This window comes from Salminus brasiliensis, chromosome 22, assembly GCF_030463535.1.
Source record: "Salminus brasiliensis chromosome 22, fSalBra1.hap2, whole genome shotgun sequence".
Classification (NCBI taxonomy): domain Eukaryota; kingdom Metazoa; phylum Chordata; class Actinopteri; order Characiformes; family Bryconidae; genus Salminus; species Salminus brasiliensis.
Window position 1 is genome coordinate 20809748 of NC_132899.1, and position 20959 is coordinate 20830706.

At 42.3% G+C, this 20959-nt stretch overlaps 2 protein-coding genes across 8 annotated transcripts in view; both read right to left on the reverse strand.

Moving 5' to 3' along the window:
* Positions 1–1974: 1974 nt before the first annotated feature.
* On the reverse strand, positions 1975–11158 carry LOC140544153 (uncharacterized). Of its 3 annotated transcripts, none has more exons than XM_072667554.1 (6): positions 10898–11158; positions 6830–9456; positions 6102–6195; positions 5565–5614; positions 4321–4392; positions 1975–4236 (listed from the first exon to the last, which is right to left on the reverse strand). In XM_072667554.1, exons 2-5 carry the CDS (start codon positions 9449–9451, stop codon positions 4345–4347), a joined length of 2814 nt encoding a protein of 937 aa, XP_072523655.1. In that variant the 5' UTR covers positions 9452–9456; positions 10898–11158; the 3' UTR covers positions 1975–4236; positions 4321–4344. The 3 variants fall into 3 exon arrangements, with proteins under 3 accessions (XP_072523655.1, XP_072523653.1, XP_072523654.1); XM_072667552.1 differs by having other exon boundaries at positions 1975–4239; XM_072667553.1 differs by lacking the exon at positions 10898–11158 and adding an exon at positions 9596–9754 and having other exon boundaries at positions 1975–4239.
* Positions 11159–11744: 586 nt separating this feature from the next.
* Positions 11745–20959, reverse strand: part of mprip (myosin phosphatase Rho interacting protein) — a 38045-nt gene continuing 28830 nt past the window's right edge. For 3 of the 5 annotated variants that reach the window (XM_072667547.1, XM_072667546.1, XM_072667550.1), the window contains 8 exons: positions 17787–17934; positions 17506–17623; positions 16854–17013; positions 15824–15934; positions 15641–15727; positions 15376–15538; positions 15175–15260; positions 11745–12720 (listed from right to left, as the gene is read on the reverse strand). In XM_072667547.1, the coding sequence (XP_072523648.1) occupies positions 12649–12720; positions 15175–15260; positions 15376–15538; positions 15641–15727; positions 15824–15934; positions 16854–17013; positions 17506–17623; positions 17787–17934 (945 nt within the window). In that variant the 3' untranslated portion in view covers positions 11745–12648. Of the gene's footprint in view, positions 12721–14685; positions 14757–15174; positions 15261–15375; positions 15539–15640; positions 15728–15823; positions 15935–16853; positions 17014–17505; positions 17624–17786; positions 17935–20959 lie in introns of all 5 variants that reach the window. The other 2 variants (XM_072667548.1, XM_072667549.1) reach the window with 2 other exon arrangements.

The window sequence follows — 20959 nt, forward strand, 5'->3', positions numbered from 1 at the left end:
TGTTTACTCTAAGTTCATATAGGCAATTGCACAAAATGTCAAATTTCTGTAAAATATGTAAACACATATTAAACACACACACACACATATATATATATATATATACATACACACACACAGACAAAATTGTTGGTACCCCAAGGTTAATGAAAGAAAAACCCACAATGGTCACAGAAATAACCTGAATCTGACAAAATTAATCCTAAATAAAAGTTCTATGAAAATGAACAAATGAAAATCTGAAGCTTATATTCGATATATGGCCAAACAAATCAGCAGAGCAGTGACGGCTCAGTGGTTAGAGAAGTGGGCTGTGATGATGATGTTGTGGGTTCGATACCAGTGCTTGGCAGGCTTCTACTGAACACCTTTTGGTCTGCAGGTGCAACTCTGAGATCACATGACTGCTCGTCTATCTGAAGCTTATATTCGATATATGGCCAAAAATCAGCAGAGCAGTGATGGCTCAGTGGTTAGAGAACTGGGCTGTGATGATGGTGTTGTGGGTTTGATACCAGTGCTTGGCAGGCTTCTACTGAGCACCTTTTGGTCTGCAGGTGCAGCTCTGAGATCACATGACTGCTCGTCTATCTGAAGCTTATATTCGATATATGGCCAAAAACTCAGCAGGGCAGTGGTGGCTTGGCGGTTAGAGCACCGAGCTACGATGATGGCGTCGTGGGTTCGATACCAGTGCTCTGCAAGCTGCTGCTGTTGGGTCCTTGAGCAAGGCCCTTCACCTTCACTGCTCAGTGAGTGAGTGAGTGAGTGAGTGAGTGACCACAAAGCAAGGCCCTTTACCCTCTCTGGGCCTTGCCTCTGCGCACGTATGTTTGATTTGGTGTGTGTGAATTAAAAAAATAAATCAAAGTTTGTGTTCTATGTGCGTCTGTCCATGTCTGTCCTTCTCTCTCTCTCTCCTACTACTTCCCTCTCGCTCTCCTACTCCCCCCCCCTCTCTCTCTCTCCTACTTCCCTTCCCTCTATCTATATATCCATCTATATCCCTTTCTCCAATCAATCTCTGTCTACATCCACCCCATTCTCTCTCTCTATCCATATCAATCTCTGTCTCTCTCCATATCTATACCAGTCTCTATCTCTCTATCCCTTTCTCTCTCTATATATATATCCATCTGTCTCTATTTATCCCTTTCTCTATCTCTCTCTATCCCTTTCTCTCTATCTATCTCTATCCCTTTCTCTCTCTATCTATATATCTATCTATCCATCTCTATCTATATCAATCTGTCTCTATCCATCCCATTCTCTCTCTATATATATACACATCTGTCTCTATTTATCCCTTTCTCTATATCAATCTCTGTCTCTCTATCCCTTTCTCTCTATATATCTATCTATCTCTATCCCTTTCTCTCTCTGTATCTATATATATATATCCATCTCTATCTATATCAATCTGTCTCTATCCATCCCATTCTCTCTCTATATCTATCTCTATCCCTCTCTCTATATATATCCATCTGTCTCTATTTATCCCTTTCTCTATCTATCTATATCAATCTCTGTCTCTCTATCCCTTTCTCTCTATCTATATATCTGTCTATCTATATATATCCATCTCTATCTCTCTATCCCTTTCTCTATCTATCTATATCAATCTGTCTCTCTCTATCTATCCCGTTCTCTCTCTATATCTATCTATCCCTTTCTCTCTCTATCTATATATCTACATATATCCATCTCTCTCTCTCTCTACTCTATATATCTACATATATCCATCTCTCTCTCTCTACATATATATATATATATATATATATCTTTATCTATCTATCTATATATCATCTATCTATTCTATTCTCTTTCTAAAGGGATTTTAGACCATTTAGTGTATTCAGTATACAAGGTATTCATATTATGTAATTAGTCATATGTATATAACAAACTACTAGTCAGTCTTATAAAGTATATAATAAGACTGACTAGTAATCATACGACAAGGTACATAAAAAGGGATGTTGGACCGTTTTAATACATTCCTCTATTCTTGTAAAGAAGCTACAAACTGGTGAAGAATGCATGATGTCTGAGATGTGGGATAGAAACAAAACTGCAGTGCAGAGCGTTAGAGAAAATAAAAGACGGCAATTTATTATTCAAGAAACTGTTTGAGTTGTATGGATAAATAAATCTGGGCGTAAAAACGTGACGAAGAAATAGAGGCTTGACCCTGAGAACAAGTCTTGAAAATACACGCCACATGAAAACAGAGAAGAAAAGGGTGACGCAATGCAAGAGCACATTTTTGGTACATTTTCAGTATGTCGGTTGTGTGGTAGTATAAAGTTCAACGACTTCCTGTGTGTGTCGGTCAGAAATCGATGAACTAAATCGCTTCACATTTGCAGCAACAAGGGAAGAAATACGAGAAACATGGCACACGACAGGAGCACAGCGAGACGAACGGCCATCAGGAACATCTTTAACAGCGTTTCAAAAGGTTTCCCCATCCAAACACAAAATACATCAGCAGGCAACTGACACTGGAACGGGTTAGGAAGCCAGCCTCAGAGCTTCTGACCAAACCTATGGACACTTCTAATGGTCACTTTACAAAAGCACACACAGATGAGAGAGGTTTTGCCCCTTAGCAAAGCAACATTCGGGAGACAAGTCACTTCCACATAAATCCGGCTTTTCTACGCCCTTTGATTTGTCTCGGCAAGGCAGGAACACATGAAGGAAAAGAAGGAACTGAGGTTGAAAAAGTAGTTTCCTAACCAAGTTTGTGACTACTACTACTACACATCATCTGGTGGTGGTATTCTGAGGATTGCTCTGAGCTTGCATCCCTATAGAACTTTCCAATTCAACGGTTCTTTAACATACGTTTATCACACAAATACATGAAAAACATAAGGCTGTTAAGTGAGGGGATGTTCTTGACTTATAACAAAATAAACACATTTTTCAAAGGCAAAGTGCTCTTCATGCAATGTAGGACTGATTTCACCTTAATAGCTGAATCTCTATGTTGCACAAATGCTCTGGTAAAACAACAAACGTGGAAATCCTAATAAGAACCAAATCTCCACTGGTTGCAGGATTTCATGGCCCTATGTACTTTCCAACAGTACATAGCTCTGCACTTCTTAAGACCGACATTCTGTCTACAAGTGGCCAGGGCTGCATAGTACAAAAAACGACTACAATACTATGATCGCTACCACCGTTTTGTTCGGTTTTATTTCTAGGAGAGTTGCGGTCAAGTCTTTTGTTTTTTTTTGGGGGGGGGGCTACGGGCTCCATGAAGGTTAAATGCTTTGCTATAGGAGATGCCTTCCAAAGTGCTTTTGATTTTCATGCCCCAACCCGTTCGTTTTAGAGTTTCGGGACGAACAATATTCACAAATTAATTTACAAATATACAGGAAAGACTACGAGAACAATGCTGGGAAAAACAAACGCCAATGTATAGAAAAATGTCCGGATTGACTCCACAAATCAGCTAGGCTACGAGAATGACGCGGGACCGCCCTTCATCCAGTGAATATACGGGACAACCGGCGCTGCTGAGCCGACGTGGAAAATGAAATACGGATGCCTAGAGTGTCATGTTGACTGTTAATCTGCTAAATGTGATTTCTTGCGGTTAATCAATGAGACATTTCGCAAAGCCTATTACAAACTCCATTAAGAGAAGAGCCGAGGCTCCCGAATTAATTAACTTTTTAAATGAACAAGCACACAGATTACTCCCAGTTCTGAGAACTGAGAGGCTTCCATTTTAATTTACCCCAAACATAATAAATAAGTAAGTTCAGGACAATTGCGCTACAAACTACACGTAACCCGAATAACGTCAGTCAGTTGGCTTTGTGCTGTGGTTTAGAATTAGCAGATTTGTCTGTTTGAGCCCTGTTAATGTGCAATTATTAGGCTGCTTTACACCGTGTCCCATTTATTACTTCCAGAGCAAATTCGCCCAGAGACGGCGCAAGCCATGTTCTGGAGTAGATCCCCAAAGTCACTGAGAAGCTAGGCTTCATCTACTGCTGGATAAAACTGGTTCTTCACCTTGCAAAAGACTGTAGCGACGTCTCTAGAACCTCTGTTGGAGTGCCGAAGATCAGGCAGTGCAACAGTCAGAGAAAGCGTTAAGGTATATAGGTGCCTGCATTCCAGCAAGGCTTTTGTGTCCATTTAAAGTTGTCCATGATCTTCAGGCGTGGTAGATTCCTGGTGGCGCTTCCCCCCGCAGCAGAGATGATTCTGCTTCTGAAAGAAGGTAAAAGGTGTTACTGAACATGTAAAGAAAAAAACAATGGCAGTAAAAGATCTAATGTTGAAAGCAGAGACCTTGCGCAGAGTCAGTATCCTCGGTCACCTGCTGCTCTGCTCGTTATTAGATACACCTTTTATGGATTTGTTCTGGTGAAAGGAAGAACACAGCTGAAAGCACTGTATGCAAAAGGACAAAACTGGCAGAAAGTCACAATACGCACTACGTCTATGCACTGACTCGCTTTCCCTCTTGAGGCGAAACTGTGCAGTGCAGTACAAACCAGGCATGTGTCCATATAAACACTGAATACCACAATAACGGTCTGACAACTTATCATGGGTTACGATATTACTACAGAAAAGGACCGCATCTACACGATAATGCACATACAATGTCATTTTTATAATATTAATGTGTTGGTGATACATTTTGGGTATTTCTATTTTCATTTGCTAACGCACAGCAGTCTAGGTGCCCCTGGTGCTGTAGCTAGCAGTGTCAAGGGACAGCACTGCAACCTTTACTGTAAAGCTGTAAAGTTGCACACACCAATAACACGGAAGCTGCTCTGTGTACACATATTTCAAAGTGTCCATGAGACTGCGTGTTACTGCAGTATATACCTTATTATTAAATACACTCTGTGTCCAAATGTTTGTGGACACCCCTTGTAATGAATGCATTCAGCTACTTTAAGTTGCACCCATTGCTGATACAGATGTGCAAATGCACACACACACATGTCTAGTCCTTGTAGAGAAGTATAGCCAAAAGAATAAGAATCCCTGGAGCAGATAAACACGAACCTATTGGCTCCATGACCAATACCAGGCATGGGTTAGAGGGGTATAAAGGCCCTCCGGCATTAAGCTGTGGAGCAGTGGAATTCTGTTCTTTGGACTGATGGGTGGTGCTCCATCCAATATTTTTGGGATGAGCTGGAGAGTTGGGGATGAGGAGGGATGGTGATTATCTAACAGCCTGACCTCACCAACACGCTTATCGCTAAATGCAATTAAATCCTCACAGCTATGCTCCAAAAATCTAGTAGAAAACATTCTCTTTTTTTTATCCTTGATTTCAAGAAGAAGCAATGAATGAGCAGGCGTCCCAATATTTTTATCCAGTGTTTGTATCTATGTCTAAGGCAAACTAACACTGGAAAAAGGTTAAAAGGGAACGAGTAAAACGGAATGTGATTTATTTTGCTTTCAGTGCAGCCTCAGTGACTTTGAATAAATTCATGCCCATGAATTTGAATAAGTCCTGTTCTTCAAAATGTTAATTTCTCTCGGCAGATGAAAACAAAAACCCCTACCTTGTGCTTTCTGCATTTCATTGAGAAGTTTTCCTCATTTAGAACGCAGCCTGCAAAGAGAAAAGGTGAGCAGCTCTTACATATTCTAGCTGAAGAAAACAAGAGTTTATAAGCAGCCTGTAGGGCATGCCAAGCATATAAAACTGGAACCAGTACACTTATATAGTTTATAGCCAAACACTCCTGGAAGAAGAACTGTAACTGTAAGCCAGACGTTCATGAGGCAGGCTTAATAAATATACAGACCTTCTAGAATTAAGAGAGATAAATCCTGAGCATGTAAGAATGATGAAACCCCAGTTCCATAAATTTTATATTAATCTCTTACATGCTCAAACACACTCCTTTCACATTTCAGCACCACCCTGTTTAAGAGATTCTTGTTTCTGTCGGCTCTCAAGCTTGGACAAGTTTGCGCAGTTAACGCAGCCAGAAGCAGCTCTTAATAAAAGATCAGAGTGGCTGCAGCATGTATAGTTGCACAGTGTACAGAGTAGAAAAATGCTGTTTGGGATTCTTCAGACAAAATGTTCTTACCTGACTGAATTGCACATCTGTAGTGATATTTGTTAGGGCAGCCTTTGAAAAAGCACCCCAAAGAGGCTCCTGTTTGCAGACAAGATGAGCAAATCTGGAAAGATTTGAATGTTTTAATTAAAAAATCATTTAAAAACATAGAAACTATCAGTAGTGTGATCGCTCAGCGACAGCTTAGCAATAAGTGACAGCTTAGCAATAAATTAAATTTACACATGTCTTGCCTGACCAACTCCATTTGAGATCAGGGTATAACTGTTTGGTGCCCGTAGCTTGCTTCTGCAGTTTTGCACTGAAGTACAAAGTTCCGGCTTCAAGATGATCCAAGTCTATTTAAGACCTGGTTTGAGGCACGGAAGTGAGGACTAGTATAATATGAACTTCCATTACTTGTTGGCTACATTACCTTTTTAGCTCCAGTGCAAAACCAAAGCACACCGGTCTTGGCTGATCAACCAATTACATTTGGGGTCAAAAAAATTGTCACTATGTATGCTTAAGCTATTAACGAGGTTATAAGGTTATAAGGAAGTCTGGGAAGCCAGAGGTACGTAAGCTGTGACATACATCAAATCAGATAAGAAAAAACATTAAACAATTTTCTTAACCAATTATCCAAGACCTGTGGAAACAAGTCTGCAGAAGGTGAATAGAAACATAGCTAATGCAATTTCTTAACTGAATTGTATACACTATCCACACTGCATGCTGTGAGGCTGAAAACTTACCGTCTCCTTTGCCATCTTAATGGCTTTCTCGAGTCCATACAGCTTCCCTCTCACAAAAAAGACACCTGCTGACCATATGCCGCAGTCCTCGTGGAGCCAATACTCACTGGCTTCTAGTGGCACTATGGGAGGGCTGTACCAGTCCGTTACAGAGTCTATCCTGGACCTCTTAGGTGCAGGGCTGCAAGAAAGGTCACCTTCACTGGACCATGTCTGACAGGTCCCCAGACCAGCTGCCCGACGGACTTTGTGGTGGCCCTTACGAGTCCAACTTGTCTGAGACTGAACCCCACAGGCATCGCCGTTGGCAATGTGAGAGGAGTCCGAGTCGCTGGAGTCTTCTTCTCTCAGCTCCTGTGGATTAGCTGCTGTTTTTGACACCGGCCTGAAACCCTCAGGATAGTAAGGCCCGTGCAAGTCCCCCAGGTCCATGGCATTGGCAGAGCCTCCACACAAGCAGCAGACCAGAGCACCCCGCTGAACTCCCTCAGTGGAGATGCGGCCGTATTGGAGGCAAGGCGATGTAGGTACTGCCCCAGATGCAAACTTGGAGGGCACCTTCTGTTTTCCCCTGTTCAGCCTTTCGCTCTCCTCAGGATAGTTGACGACCATGCAGGTAGGATAGTCCTTCAGTTTCACGCGGACGAAAGGTGAGAAGGTCTCGTCTCGCTTTTCCCTTTTATCCTCTTTATAGTTTGCGTACTTGAGCTTTATCTCTGGCTCCTCCGGAGAGAAGATGGAACTCTGGCCACCTTTGTGCTTTTTCCTTTTCCTTTTGGGTGTATGAACTTTTTTCGCTCTTGGGGACCCTTTGCTACTCGTGCGTAGCGTTTTCTGCTTGGAAGGGCTTTTTGCATGAATCTCTGGTGTAGGCGGTGCAGCCCGCTTCCTTACCCTCACTGGGGACTTCTTTGAAACCTTTTGCTGTTTCTTTGATTTCTTTCCATATTTTACTGGTTTGTGTAGCGTCCCTGGAGACCTATGATCTAGTGAATGTTTTGAAACACTTTCAGAACATGAGGTAGATATTTGGCTTTCAGAACTGTTCAAATCAGTGACACCTGTTTCTTCTTCTACTTCTTCCTGCTCCTGTAATTGTGCTGTCTTTTCATTAGGTTCAGTCGCCACCTCTTCAGTGTACGCCTCCTCCACAACAACTTGGTTACTGCTGTTAAATGACACATCTTTCTTAAGGCCCAGATGAGTAGTCTCATCTGCTTGAGTGTTTACACGCTGTGATTTTTTTGTGGAGGAAACATAACCAAATTTGTACCTGATGGGGCAGATATTCTGAACAATGGCCTCCAACCTCTTACCTCGTCTACTTCTCGGGGGAAGTTCTTTTTTTATAAAAGTGTCTTTTTTGGCAAGTATACCACCACTCAAACGCCTATTCTTGTTTGTCGACGCCTGCTTTTTTGCCTGGTCTTCCTTCACTTCAGATAAATCACTGATCTGTTCTGGCTTGCACGTGTCAACAGTATTCCCAGTCAGCTGACTGCTAATGCTGGCGTCCAGTCTTAACGCAACCTCAGCGACGGACGATACACCTGTCTCTTCCGCATTCGCGGTCGGATCGGATTCCACCTTACTTAAATCATCTTGCCTAGTGTTACATGCTTCGTTAACTGAATTCACTTCCTCACTTGGAGATCCTGCAGTCTGCGGCACAAAGAAAGCATCCTTTACCTCATCCAGTGGGGCGACAGGAGACGACACCGGATCCTCCAGTGTACTAATAAAGTCTTGGTTTACAGACACAGCGAGGCTTGCAGGTGCCTGGCTGTTTTGTACAATAACTGGCTCCTCCGATCTGGAGATCAGGAACAGTACCTCAGGATTTCCATTCCTTTGCTGATCCTCAGCGCTTGCAATATGTCCAGCTGGGAAGCTCCCATCGAAAGCTCCCGCATCCCACAGGCCGCTAACGGCGCCGTTCTGCAGATCGTCCAGGCTGAGAGGAATCTTGCACTCTGGGTTGTTCTGCTGCAAAGATCTGAGGGTTTCCAAGGCAAGGCTTTCCACATCTTGTATGCCAGCGATTTCGTGAGCCTGCTGGAGATAACAGAGCCCTGCAACATTCTCAACAACCTGCGCTGGCGTGACAAACTCAAACGAGTTGGCACAGGCTGCTAACCCAACTGGCACAGAGACCTGCTGGAGGCAATGCTGGTCCATCTCCACACAGAGTGGAGCGGCACCCGAGTCACCGACCAGTTGGCCAGCATCGTAGGCAGCAGGGTGCAGAGCGAACGTCTTGCTAACCGGAACCCCATAAAGCTGGGAATGCTCAGAAAGCGGATTGTGGGCAGAAAAGACATGAGATCTGCTCACATAAGAGAGTGTGACGGTTGTGTTGGAAAATGCGTTGTCCGGTTGGATCTGCTCGCAGACGGGCTGTGGCGGGGGGTTGGGATCGTCAACTGGGAGGACCATCCCATTACTGGTCCCAGAACTCACATACCAGCTTGACGGCTGGACGACATGCAAGGCCTCTATAGAGCTGGCTTTCAGCACACACTCTTCTCCGTTCCTTGTCAGGTCAAAAACGCTGGGCAGGTTGCAGGCAGAGGAGAGTTCCTGAGGCTGTAAACCATCGGAGCTGCTGGGGGGCTGTTCCATATCAGCTGCAAGAGCAAAAACATGGGATTATGAGTACTATATATTTCAAACTAAGGTCCTGCTAGTTTGGCATGGTTAACACTATTTCATAATGGGCAGCATACTGAACTCCTGACACTGCTAAACCTGGTCCTGGAGATCTACCTCTCTGGAAGCCCTGGATTCAGATGACCTTGGAGGCCTCGGTTATCTGGATCAAGTGTGTTGGATTAGGCTTGGAGCTGAACTCTACAGTGTGGTAGCTCTCCGGAACCAGGACTGGGGAGCAGGTTATCACTCTTGACAAACAGAACACAAGCTTTTCTTCAAACACTAACATTGAATGTCTTCATGAAACATACAGAACAGGAGCTAAAATTTCAGAAGAGGAGCTAACGACATCCCAGAGGACTTCCTCAGCTAGCACGTCTGCAGTGAAGCTGTCTGGGCGGTACGTAGCCACTTTTAGTCTGTGTGTGTGTGTGTGTGTGTGTGTATATATATATATATATATATATATATATATATATATATATATATATATATGATATTTGTTAAACTATATGCTAAAATATCTTAATAAACTTGCCCTAACAGTGTTGCCCTGCAGAATCCTGGGTGTCCAGACTGAGGGCTGACAGCCTGGCACAGTAAACGAGCGGCTCTCGTTAACGTTAACCAAGTGAGCAGACTGGACAACTCGCTGTATTACCAGCTATAGCTCAGTAGTCTGCATGTAAAACGCTGTGGACAGCAGCTGTATCGCTGTAAAACCACTGCATATTATTTATTCTTTTTTGCTTGTGGGGGACTGAGAACCAGCAGCAGCTGAACTCCCACTGTCAAAACACTGAGGCGCTGGACTCTGGACAGCATTAGCCCGTGTAGCAGGCTAACGCTATGCTAGCTAGTTAGCTAGCTAGAGAAGTCGCCCAGGCTCCTGTTACTGCGGGGTTAGCAGTGCTCTCTGGCTTTAACCTACACGCGTTTCGAGTAATAATAAAATGAGATCTGACATAGCTAGGTAAGTCTGGTGTTCAGCGCTATTATAGCTAGCTAGCTACAACACCAAAGCTCAACGTGTTGCTAACTTAGCTTAGGTTTAGCTCTGGGACCGTTCGCTAGCACTAACGTTGAGTCCAACCAGCAGGGTGTCAGACAGACAGACAGGCAGACAGACAGGCAGGCAGGCAGACTGACTAACTGACTGACTGTGAGTCTGCCGGCCAACACGCTGAAATTCAGAAATCTAGCTGGTAGAGACAGGCTACTGTCCAAGTTTTTAGAGTCGCATCAGTAGAGATAGCTAAACTGAGAGAGAGACAGAGAGACAGACAGCCCGCACTGTTAGCGAGGACAGATGCAGGGAGCTGAAGCTAAAGGAGCTAGCTCGCTAGCCTGCCTGCCTGCCTGCCTGCCTGCCTGCCATTTAAGCTAAAACAAAGAAAAGAGTGCATTAAAACTTACCCGAGAGGTGGGCTTAATCTTCACAATTACGAAACTAGTCCGAACCCCATTCCCACACCAGTGACCTGGCTACTCTATCAGGAAGCATGCTGTAAGCGTGTTAGCGCCTCTGACTTTAGATAAGACAATACACAAGTAGGAGATTGTCATACTTTGAAGTCCTCCCTCCATGGTAAAGCTAACTAGCTCAGTCCGAGCAGAGGCGAGATTCAAGCGGAGTTGTCAGTGATGAGGCCATTAGGGAGAATTATGGGACTTGTAGTGTATCAGCCTCTGTGTTGAGCGCGAGGCTTTAATCAAATCACACTGAGCCAATGTAGGACTCAGTCTCACACTCAGTCTGTGCAGCCAAACATTTCACCCCACTTAGTTTTAATGACTTTTTAATCTGCGTGTAAAGCATTAAAACCACTTCTTTATGAACAGATTTTCCTATTATTTTTTTTATAAAGGCTCTGAATAATTTCAAGTTGATAAATAAAAGTTCATTAATTGATCAATTTCTGTATCGCAGCAAAGACCGATACTTACACTATACTTCTATATCCACAGACTCGACCTGCAGCAGCGTAACCCCGCCCCCTCACCCTGAAGCCAACCAGAGCAAAGCTCATTTACATAAACCAGTGTTAAACGTAGCTACATTAACAAACAGCCTGTTAAATTTCAATGTATTAAGACAATGATCAAGAGAAACGGGCCAATAAAATCATATTATGGCCGTTTTTGGTTCAACATCAGAAGTGGACCTGGGTGGTGGCGGTGTGGAAGATATGAAATATGCAATTCCTTTCAAATAACATGCATGAGGTCAAATCTCAAAAATCTGAAAGATTAATCGGCAACAGAGGGTGCAAAAATATTTATTGCTAATAAACCTGTTGTCAGTTGGTGTACATTTGTGGTATATTTACAATAACAATGTATAGAGGAATGCAAATGTTAGCCAAAAAAGACATTTAAATAAATACAAGGGACTGTCACTGAACAACACTACAGACATTATCAGCTTGAAGAGCGAGACAAGATGAAAAAACAAAAAACAAATAAACAAACAAACAAAAAAAAAAACCCTAAACAACCTTGACCTCCCAATCAGTGGACTGACCATCATGATTACATAAAGGAAACCCTATATAAACGTGTGTGTATATATATATATAATTTTACACTAGCAAAAGCCCTCCAGACACAAGCTCCATTCCTTAACTGGGCGTTGTCTCAAAAAATGGTCCTATACTTAAACATTCAGTAATCACCATGTACAAGTTCACTTGGGTATAAAGCAGTGTCCAATTAGTCCAATTTACCTTTCGCCATCGGTCCAATAATGCGAAACATGAAGGGAATGTGAAGACCACATCTAGCGTAATAAGGAAACCTGCAGGTATGATTGTTTCTACTCTTTATTACGTAAGTGTTATTTGAGTCATTACATATTTATTTATCCTTTGGCTATTCACACATACTAAAGAGTTAAAACAGTAGCTTACACGGTCAGTTTTAGTGTACGCGTGATGGAGGCTTCATTAAAAACAAATATTTACATTAAGACATGGTAATAAAAAAAAAAGTCACAGTAACTGAAGTGCACAGAATGCGGACTACAGACATAAAACTCAAAACTTCATACCATGTTTAATATATGCCGTGTGCGGTGACCAGTGTGTGTTTCTAAGTGATTAAATTGCGTGGCTAAAATACGGTGGGCCTCTTTATAACATGCAGCAAGTCAGGAGGATGCGTCATTGTCAGAACTCCTTGGTGTCCTTGTTGTCAAACAAGTGGAGTCTTTGCTCTGCCGTCAAGCCTTCCTTGAGACTCTGAAAAGAGAAGACAGACAGGAGGGAGGGAGGGAGGGAGGGGGGTGGGTGGGGTGGGGTTATTTCAGTGGTCCACTGTGAAGGCTTTAACACTGACAGCAATCTTTGAATGATCTTAGTGACATGCTGGCAGCAAGCATTCTCTCATGACTAGACAAGAGAAAGCTCACTTATCCGTGCACATGTGTGAACTTTCACTCCGTAGTTAAAGGTTACTTCATGACATGCAGATCCCCATCTTAGAAGCACCCTTTCCGCAATGTTTCTGAAGCTATATCCAGTACTCTCACACTGCTGATTGAAACAGGAAGGGTGTGAATGGCCACTATAGCCCCACTATACACATACACACGACAGTCAAAAAGAACTGCTCAAATGGCTTTGGGATGACCACCTCACACTGCTTGGTCAACATTTTCTTTAGGGATGCACCAATATGACCAATATAAAAATCTTCATAAACTGAGATTGCATCTGCCTGGATTGGCATTGCATAGACAAGGAACTGAAGGGAATACAGTAGCTAGTGCTGATTCCCAGTCCGCATTCTTATCTGTACTCGGGTTCTTGTGCACTTGGGAAACCGCATCAGTCGCAGCCCAAGTACCAAATTGCCCAGATGTGTTCGTGCTCCGCCTGGGTTATTGAGGATGCTTTAGGAAGTGACGTGCTGCTGTTCCATTGCAGTATGGCTGTACAGCGTCCTCCAATCCTCTGGAGTTTGTACTCACACTGTCAAACATACCAAGTCTGTACTACCAGGTGCACTAGTTCAAACTGGGCATACTTCATATTGAGAAATGGGGCTTAAGTGATCCAGTGGGCAACTAGGGGCAGCTAAAGAGAGCGGAGTGGCAAGAGCCTGGCACCACACCCCCACAGCCACAGAAAATAGTTATATATATAATATAGTTTATTTATATTGTTTGTACTTATACAGTTAGAAATGCAGTTAATATATAAATGTACAGTTAGGATACAGTTATACAGTGAAATGAGTAACGTGCAGATATTTCACTCTAGCAGCCCTGCATCATCTAACCCATTCTGCTCTTCTGGAGTGCAACAGCTGCATTAAATATTGATTTGAAAATAAGCCAGAATCCTTTGTGCATCTCCAGTTTTCTGTAAATGATCCAAATGAATACCCGCACATTCTTCACTGCTGTCCACAGACCCACATGTTTCCCAACACAGTCCCACAAGTTCTCAATGCCATTTGAAATCTGGAGATCATGCTGCCCTGATATCACTTGAACATCCTCACACCTCAACAATATCCCAAACAGGAGCTGTGAGGAATCTTGCATGGTCTTCTTTATACATAGTCATCTTCTGCCGTGATCCACAAGAAATAAATCGGTAACAGGATACATCCCATCAAATACATCTACAGCAGCTGCTAACCATCAGTGTATGACACTTGTACACCAGTGCAGTTCTTTTTAACAGCAAGAGTATTTGTGCAAGGTATGTATCATTAGGGCTGGAACTAAATCCTGCACGAATTGGGTTGATTTTCTGGTCTAAGCTGGTCCATCCGATTAAGGTTCATTTATTGGCTAGTAACGGCCCTGTTCTTTTGAAGTGTAAATGATTAAAAACACCCTTTGACAGTTACAGAAAAAGTGCAACAATAGAAAAACCACGTTTCAGAATTACATGATGCTTTAGATACAGATTCAGGAAGAGAGCATGGAGTTGACTGCAGATGCGAGGGGATGAAAACAGTAGCTCCTCTCAGTGCATATGACGGAACAGTGAAAGAACAGTGCATGCACAGGCCCCCCAATCACCCGTAATCTGCACAAGCCCCCAAAACACCAGTTATCTCCACAGTGGTGGTGACTGTCTGCCTATTACTTCATTAAGCCTTATATGACGTCTCCGTTTCCAAGAGATTCTAAGTGCTCGCTGTAGAAAGAGTCTTCTGTAGTTCCCCGTGTCTATATCCAAGCCATTCACCTAATATTAGCGGTCAATAGGTCTTCACCTTTAAGTCTTTAGCTGTCCCAGGGCATGTCACGATTCACAGACTGAGGGGAAAGGGGGGAGACACACATACACACACAAACAGCCACATCACTGTGTTAGAGGAGGGAATATTTAAAGACACACCTCACTACTACTTACCAGGCTTTCTCCTGTAGGAAGTAACATACAGAAAAAGCTGAAGCAACACAAAGCTTCCAGACTTTAACATCACTAAATCGGAATATTTCAGAAGTGGTACAACACTGTTCTAAGAAATTAATTCTTAATAAATTTGATAGAGTGAAAAAAATAAATGTCAAATATGAGGAAACTGTTTAACCTGATGGGTTAAAGCTGTGTTGACCTGAGGCTGGCAAATGCTGTTTTCATTGCACTTGCATAACAAAAATAAGGATAAGACAAGAGATAGGCTGCACAGATTTAAATCCAAAAATTCCATTTTAGTGTCCAGACACCTACCTTTGACCTCATGGCACGCTCAGAGCGTTTCGCAGCTGCTGCTGCCATCTTCAGAATGTCTGGGTTGCTCTTTGATTTCATGATATCTGAAAAGATACAGAAAGTCAATGATAAGGGGCACACAAAAGCTACTCTGTCCAAATCCCTTTAGAAAGATTCATTGCTATCACTACTATTGGTCTCATGGCTCTGAGCTCATACCGTAACCTCCTCGTTGCACCTCCTCTGGCGACGGCTCTCCCAGTGCCTCATGGGCTAGCTGAAGCTGATCTCGCAGCCGCCCCAGGTCCCGCTCGGCTTTGGCCTTCACAATGCTCAGCTCTGTGTAGATGTCCTTGTACTTATCTGTTGCATACTTTTTATCCTAAAACACCAACACCAGATCAGTTTCAGGAACCAGTGCAATACATACAGCCAAACAAATTGATTCTTGTCGCATGATGAATTAGGATGAATAAAGACGTACTCTTTGGGCGGCTTGTAGTTCGTCTTTTAATGAGTTGATCTCCTGTTTCAGATACTGCACTTCCGACTCCTTCACCCTCAGCATTACCTAGAAGCACACAGCAACGTACATCAGTAAAGGTTCGGAATACACAAAATAATTTGACATGAAACATGGTGTGTTTTAAAAAGAAGAAATACGGACCTCTAGCTCATACAGCTCCTTCCCCTGAATGACTGTTCCAGATTCTCCACCATCCTCACTAGTCATTGATCTCATTTTAGTTATCTCAGCAGCCAGACGATTATTCAGCTCCTTTAAAAAAGGAAATCAAAAACACTGTTGTTACAGCAACCACATGTTAAAAGCACAAGTTTAAGGACCACGACTCCAGGTGATGTATTTTCAAATAATGATAATAAACCAATCCAGGCATATTTTCATGGATCAGATTTTGGCTACTTTAATCCAAATCCAGTTCAGAGTCTGTGTCTTAACCACAGTGTTCAGAGTGCCATCTGGTGTGTCCAAGGCACCATTCACAGACATTATTCCCAGCCAGCAGCAGTAAGGATGCTTTCAGAAGGTTATTAAGAGTCTGAAATCTGTGTTGTGGAACTATTTAACAATATAACTTTAAAAATACTTTCCAAACACACCTTTCTTTGTTTTCAAACCAGCATTGAGAACTGCGCTAACGCACACATGCTATAGAGAACTCACTCACTATAAAACAGTTATTTCACATCAATAGTCGGCAAACAACAACAGATATCAGTGCATACACACAAAGTGACTTGACTGCAGAGACAATCAAATGATAAAACTCATTAAGAAAAGTCACTACTAAACTAAATAAATCAGTCCGGATGTTTTATTATAGGAATAGTTACTAAAATAAAGTGATTATCCTTCAATATTTAATAGCAGCACATCTATGTGGTATAAATGTTGAAAGGTATATGTAATGTTATATATAATATGTATTATATATAGTAGCTGTAGACCACTGAAGAACTGCAGGTATTATAAAGCAAACTGAGATCAACTATGGAGAACCTACATAAACTGCACAGAAGCAAGCAGCCTAGAGTTTATGCCATTCTTATTTTACTTGCACCTTACACTTGTCCCATCTTAAATAATTCATTTTATTAATGAAATGCAAGTTAATAAAAACTTCTGTTTTGCTGTACCACCCACTCTAAATGGCAACTTGTGCATCCTTACTCACCTGGTTGTGCGCATTAAGCTCCTGATTCTCTCGTTGGCATTGGCGCAGGGCCTGTCTCTCTGCCTCCAGTGCCTGTGCCAGGTGAGCGTTTTCCAGACACTTCTGCGAGTACTGCTCAGAGAGCACTTCGATCTCCCTCTGGAACGACAGCAGCTCCTCCCTACCAAACACACATGCCAGGAAACTGTGACTTCAGTCATCACAGCTTTATGTTGCTGTCCAACAACAAATGTTAAACTGACAGCGTCTAGACAGAAGCGGTGCCAAGAAATGGTTTGTGGGCAGATTATTACCATGCCAATAAACAAAACGACCTCCGAATTAAAATGCTGGGTAATACCAGTTTTGGCAACTTCATCACCACTTTAACCTCACTGGCCTAGAATGCTCTTGGCAACCAGGGCAAGTCACACAATCAGTCTTTGGTCAATCGCCCGAGAAAGCTTTGGTCAATTCCTTTGGTGTACAAAAGGAAGCAGTGCGTAACTGCCAGTATCATCTCATTACAGGCAACAATCCTGTTATTAACCACAGTGATGCACAGAGCCACATGGAGAATTAGGAGAACCTGGTATACATTTCTTATTTAGACAAATCAGGGCAACTCAGCATGACGTCTGCTTACTTGATGTGGTAAAAGTGGAGTACTTACTCATGCTGTCTGCGAATCTCTTCAAAGTCTGCATTTTCAGTACTGCTATTGGCCTTTCGTGCTTTATCCAACTCTTTCTCCAGCTCTGTTCGATGTGCATTCTTCATCGCTTCAATAGCTAAAAATAAATAAATACATACTTTAAAAACATTAATACATATTAAGAATGAATGACTATACATCTAGAAGGGGCATTATAAAGACATCAAATAACACTGATGCTTTTCTTCAATTTTTATGTGTTGTTGGCTAAACTGGTGCATCAGTTTATAATCACCCACCAGCAATCGTAGCTGCTGTCTCCTCTGCCAACAATCTCTCCTTTTCCTCCTGCAGGTTCTCCAGTTCCCGCTGGTGTTTTCTCTGCAGCTCGTCTATCACCTTCTGATGGGACTCCTCCATGGCAGCAAAGCCTCTCTCACATGTAGCCTGTAAGTGCAATAAGGAAGCAGGCAACAGGGGGCGCTTTTAGTGCAACATTTAGCAGGACGTCCTGACTAAAACACTGCTGTTTCACAAGGACAACAATTACACAGACACACACACACACACAGACATTAGCACTGAAGAGAGGGTCTACACTGAACACAGACAGCACACAGAAGCCAGAGAGAGAGAGAGATTTGCTGGGGAAGATTTACATAGTTCTCCCTGAATTGGTGCAATCTTATTTTCCACAGCCTTAATGTTTCCTTTTCCCCCTTTTTTCCCCCCTGAAACACTGCTCATTAGTTGTTCCACAGGCTAATTATACTTCGGGAAGCGTTTTTAATTAGCCTTCTTTATTATATCCTTATTGGAATGCGGGCCAAGTCTTAAAAAGGAATAAGCAACAGTTAACTCCAAAGTGCTGGTAAAACAACAGCACTACTACTCGTTAAAAGCCTGAGCAAAGCATTAACTGTCCACCAACAATGACAAAACATCTATAGGAAGAGGTTGTTTTTTTCATCTTTTATCAGCAGTCTCAAAGCAAACCATTCGCCACGTTTTTATAACTACAGCGCGAGTTTCCGCAAGAGGGGATTTGAATGGCCTTCCTCCTGCGTCTGAACAAACCCACTTCCTCTGCCGACTGAATGGGCTCTAATCTTGGTACTCAGCCGTCGAAACTGTCCAAATCTCTGTGGGCCTGATCAGATGAGCATGCAGGGCGGTTGTTTTCATAGGGCTAAGTCCCAGGGACAGGGCTCTGTCTCATGAACCTCTGCTTTAAAAGAAGCCATCTCCCACGGTGAACAGAGCAGCTTCCTGTCCAGGCCACACTGTACTTTGTTTACTCATCAGGCTCTCTTGGTGGAAAGCGTAATTTCCTCCATTGTCCAAAATAATGTCCACTACCACTGGGTCACTATAAATATACAAACAGATGGCAGCTTTAGGTTTAATATCTAGACATAATATCTAAATATTTAAAGGCTTAATGTTTTACACTGCACAGGAGAATAGGATTAATAATGTAAATTAGTAATGTAAAAAAAAAGTTACAGTATATTGATCTTAACCTGCCAGAATATACAGACAAACCTCCTTTCTCTGCCTTCTCATTTACTCTCTTAAAAACTACAGGTGCTAAAGATTTATATAGAATGCAAATATAAAACTCTAATTTTACCCTATTTTCTACCCAACTTGGATTAGGTAATTGGCCTTCCGCATTCATGTGAACTCCCCCCAATACTAGGACGAGGAAAACTAGCACATCTCCTCAGACACATGAAGCCAGTCACTGCCTTTTTTTCTGAAGCATCACCAGGTAGCCAGCGCGCTCAGATGAAAGCGCTGGATCCCCAGCTCCGATACAACAGCTAATAGATGCCTGTGCTGACAAACATCACATTAGAAGAGAGCAAGGCCAATTGTGCTCTCTGACTCCGGCTGCTAAAGGGCAAGCAGCATGACCTGGGATTCGAACTAGCAATCCTCAGATCATAGTGACTACAAACCGTTCTTTAAGAAGTGCCATAGAAAAACCAGTCATAGTTCCATAAAGAACCAATTCTGCAGAAACGATGAGGGGTTGAAGATATGTGTGATGAAACATTTTAAGGTTTAATGAAGCCAATGTAAAAAGGTTATTTACCAACGTAAAGGTTCTTCACACTCACAGCTTCACGCTTCAACGGCTCTTTATGAAAGCAAAAGTGGTTCTTCTTTGGCATCAATCAATTGACACCTTTATTTTTAAGAGTGTAGCACAGATGTAGACAGTATGAGGAAGATAAACAGCTATTTTTCAGTACATTGTGTATGACTATTAAATAGGGTAAATAACTAATTACAGGCCACCACAAGGCAGACAAAAGTCTACTTATGCTTCATGCCAGCTCCACTCCTCAGCGCCACACTTGAAATGGCTTCATGGATACATTTTGGATGATTTTACTATTCAACTATATGCAAGACTATAAAATACTTAAAAGAAATATATTCGCTATCTGGTAACAGATCTGTGTGCGCAATGCATTCATCTTATAATGACAGTGTATGACGCACTAATGCTTAAAATATGTATGGATCACACAGGGAAGCGGAAGATCTTTTAAAATGACATGTACTTATAAAGACTTAGCCAAGACACTGTCAAAATAATGACTTCCAAAAATCAGACTTGAAAACTATCCATTACCTTTAGTCAAAGGTTCCCCCTGACTTAAACTAAAAGCTCCTAAATGAGTCTTTGAGAGTCAAATGTGTCTTTGAAAGTCACCCGGCCATCCACATTTTTGTTTTATTATAGTTCTCAACACACCTGAGCCAGGCAATCAGCATTCCACTACCCCTGTTTGCTGTTTTCATGGCCTGTGTTGAGTGTGTGTGTTGGAACAGGAACAGAACAGAAACATGTGATGTGGTGGTTCTTAAACGCAGCACTCGGGTTGAATAAACAGCCGATCTTAATTTTCTCGCCTTAAAGAAGAAAAAAAAAAAAAAAAAAAAAAAGGAGAAAAGAACACTTTCCCACATTATACTGGACTGCATTCTGAATCTTTCAGACTAGTAAACTGAAGTAGGTCTCTGAGATAGCATTTCTTCAGCATAATCCATTCATTCTTAATCTACGGTTGCAAGGAAAGATGTTAAATCAGGTGTAAGTAAGAAAGTAAATGCACCATATCAAAGTCAATCAGGTGACCAGCACAGAGCCTGACTCAAAAGGTAATGCAATTTGCAAAACATGCCCCTTAAATCTCATCAAGCAAACAAACGACTTGATTTGACCGCTTTTACATAACGCAACAAAAGGCCTGGGTGAACTGCTCGATCTTTTCACACTTTTAAAAATGTGCTCCATGAAGGCTGAACTGAGTGACTTTGAGAACTGTTGCACAACTGCTTAGGTTAGGTTAGGAGTCTGCCATGAAGCATGCAGTGTTATTTCTGAGGAACACATTTCTCCCCCTTCTCTTGGAGGCGCCGACAGACTACTCGATTTTCACTATGTGCTATCAAA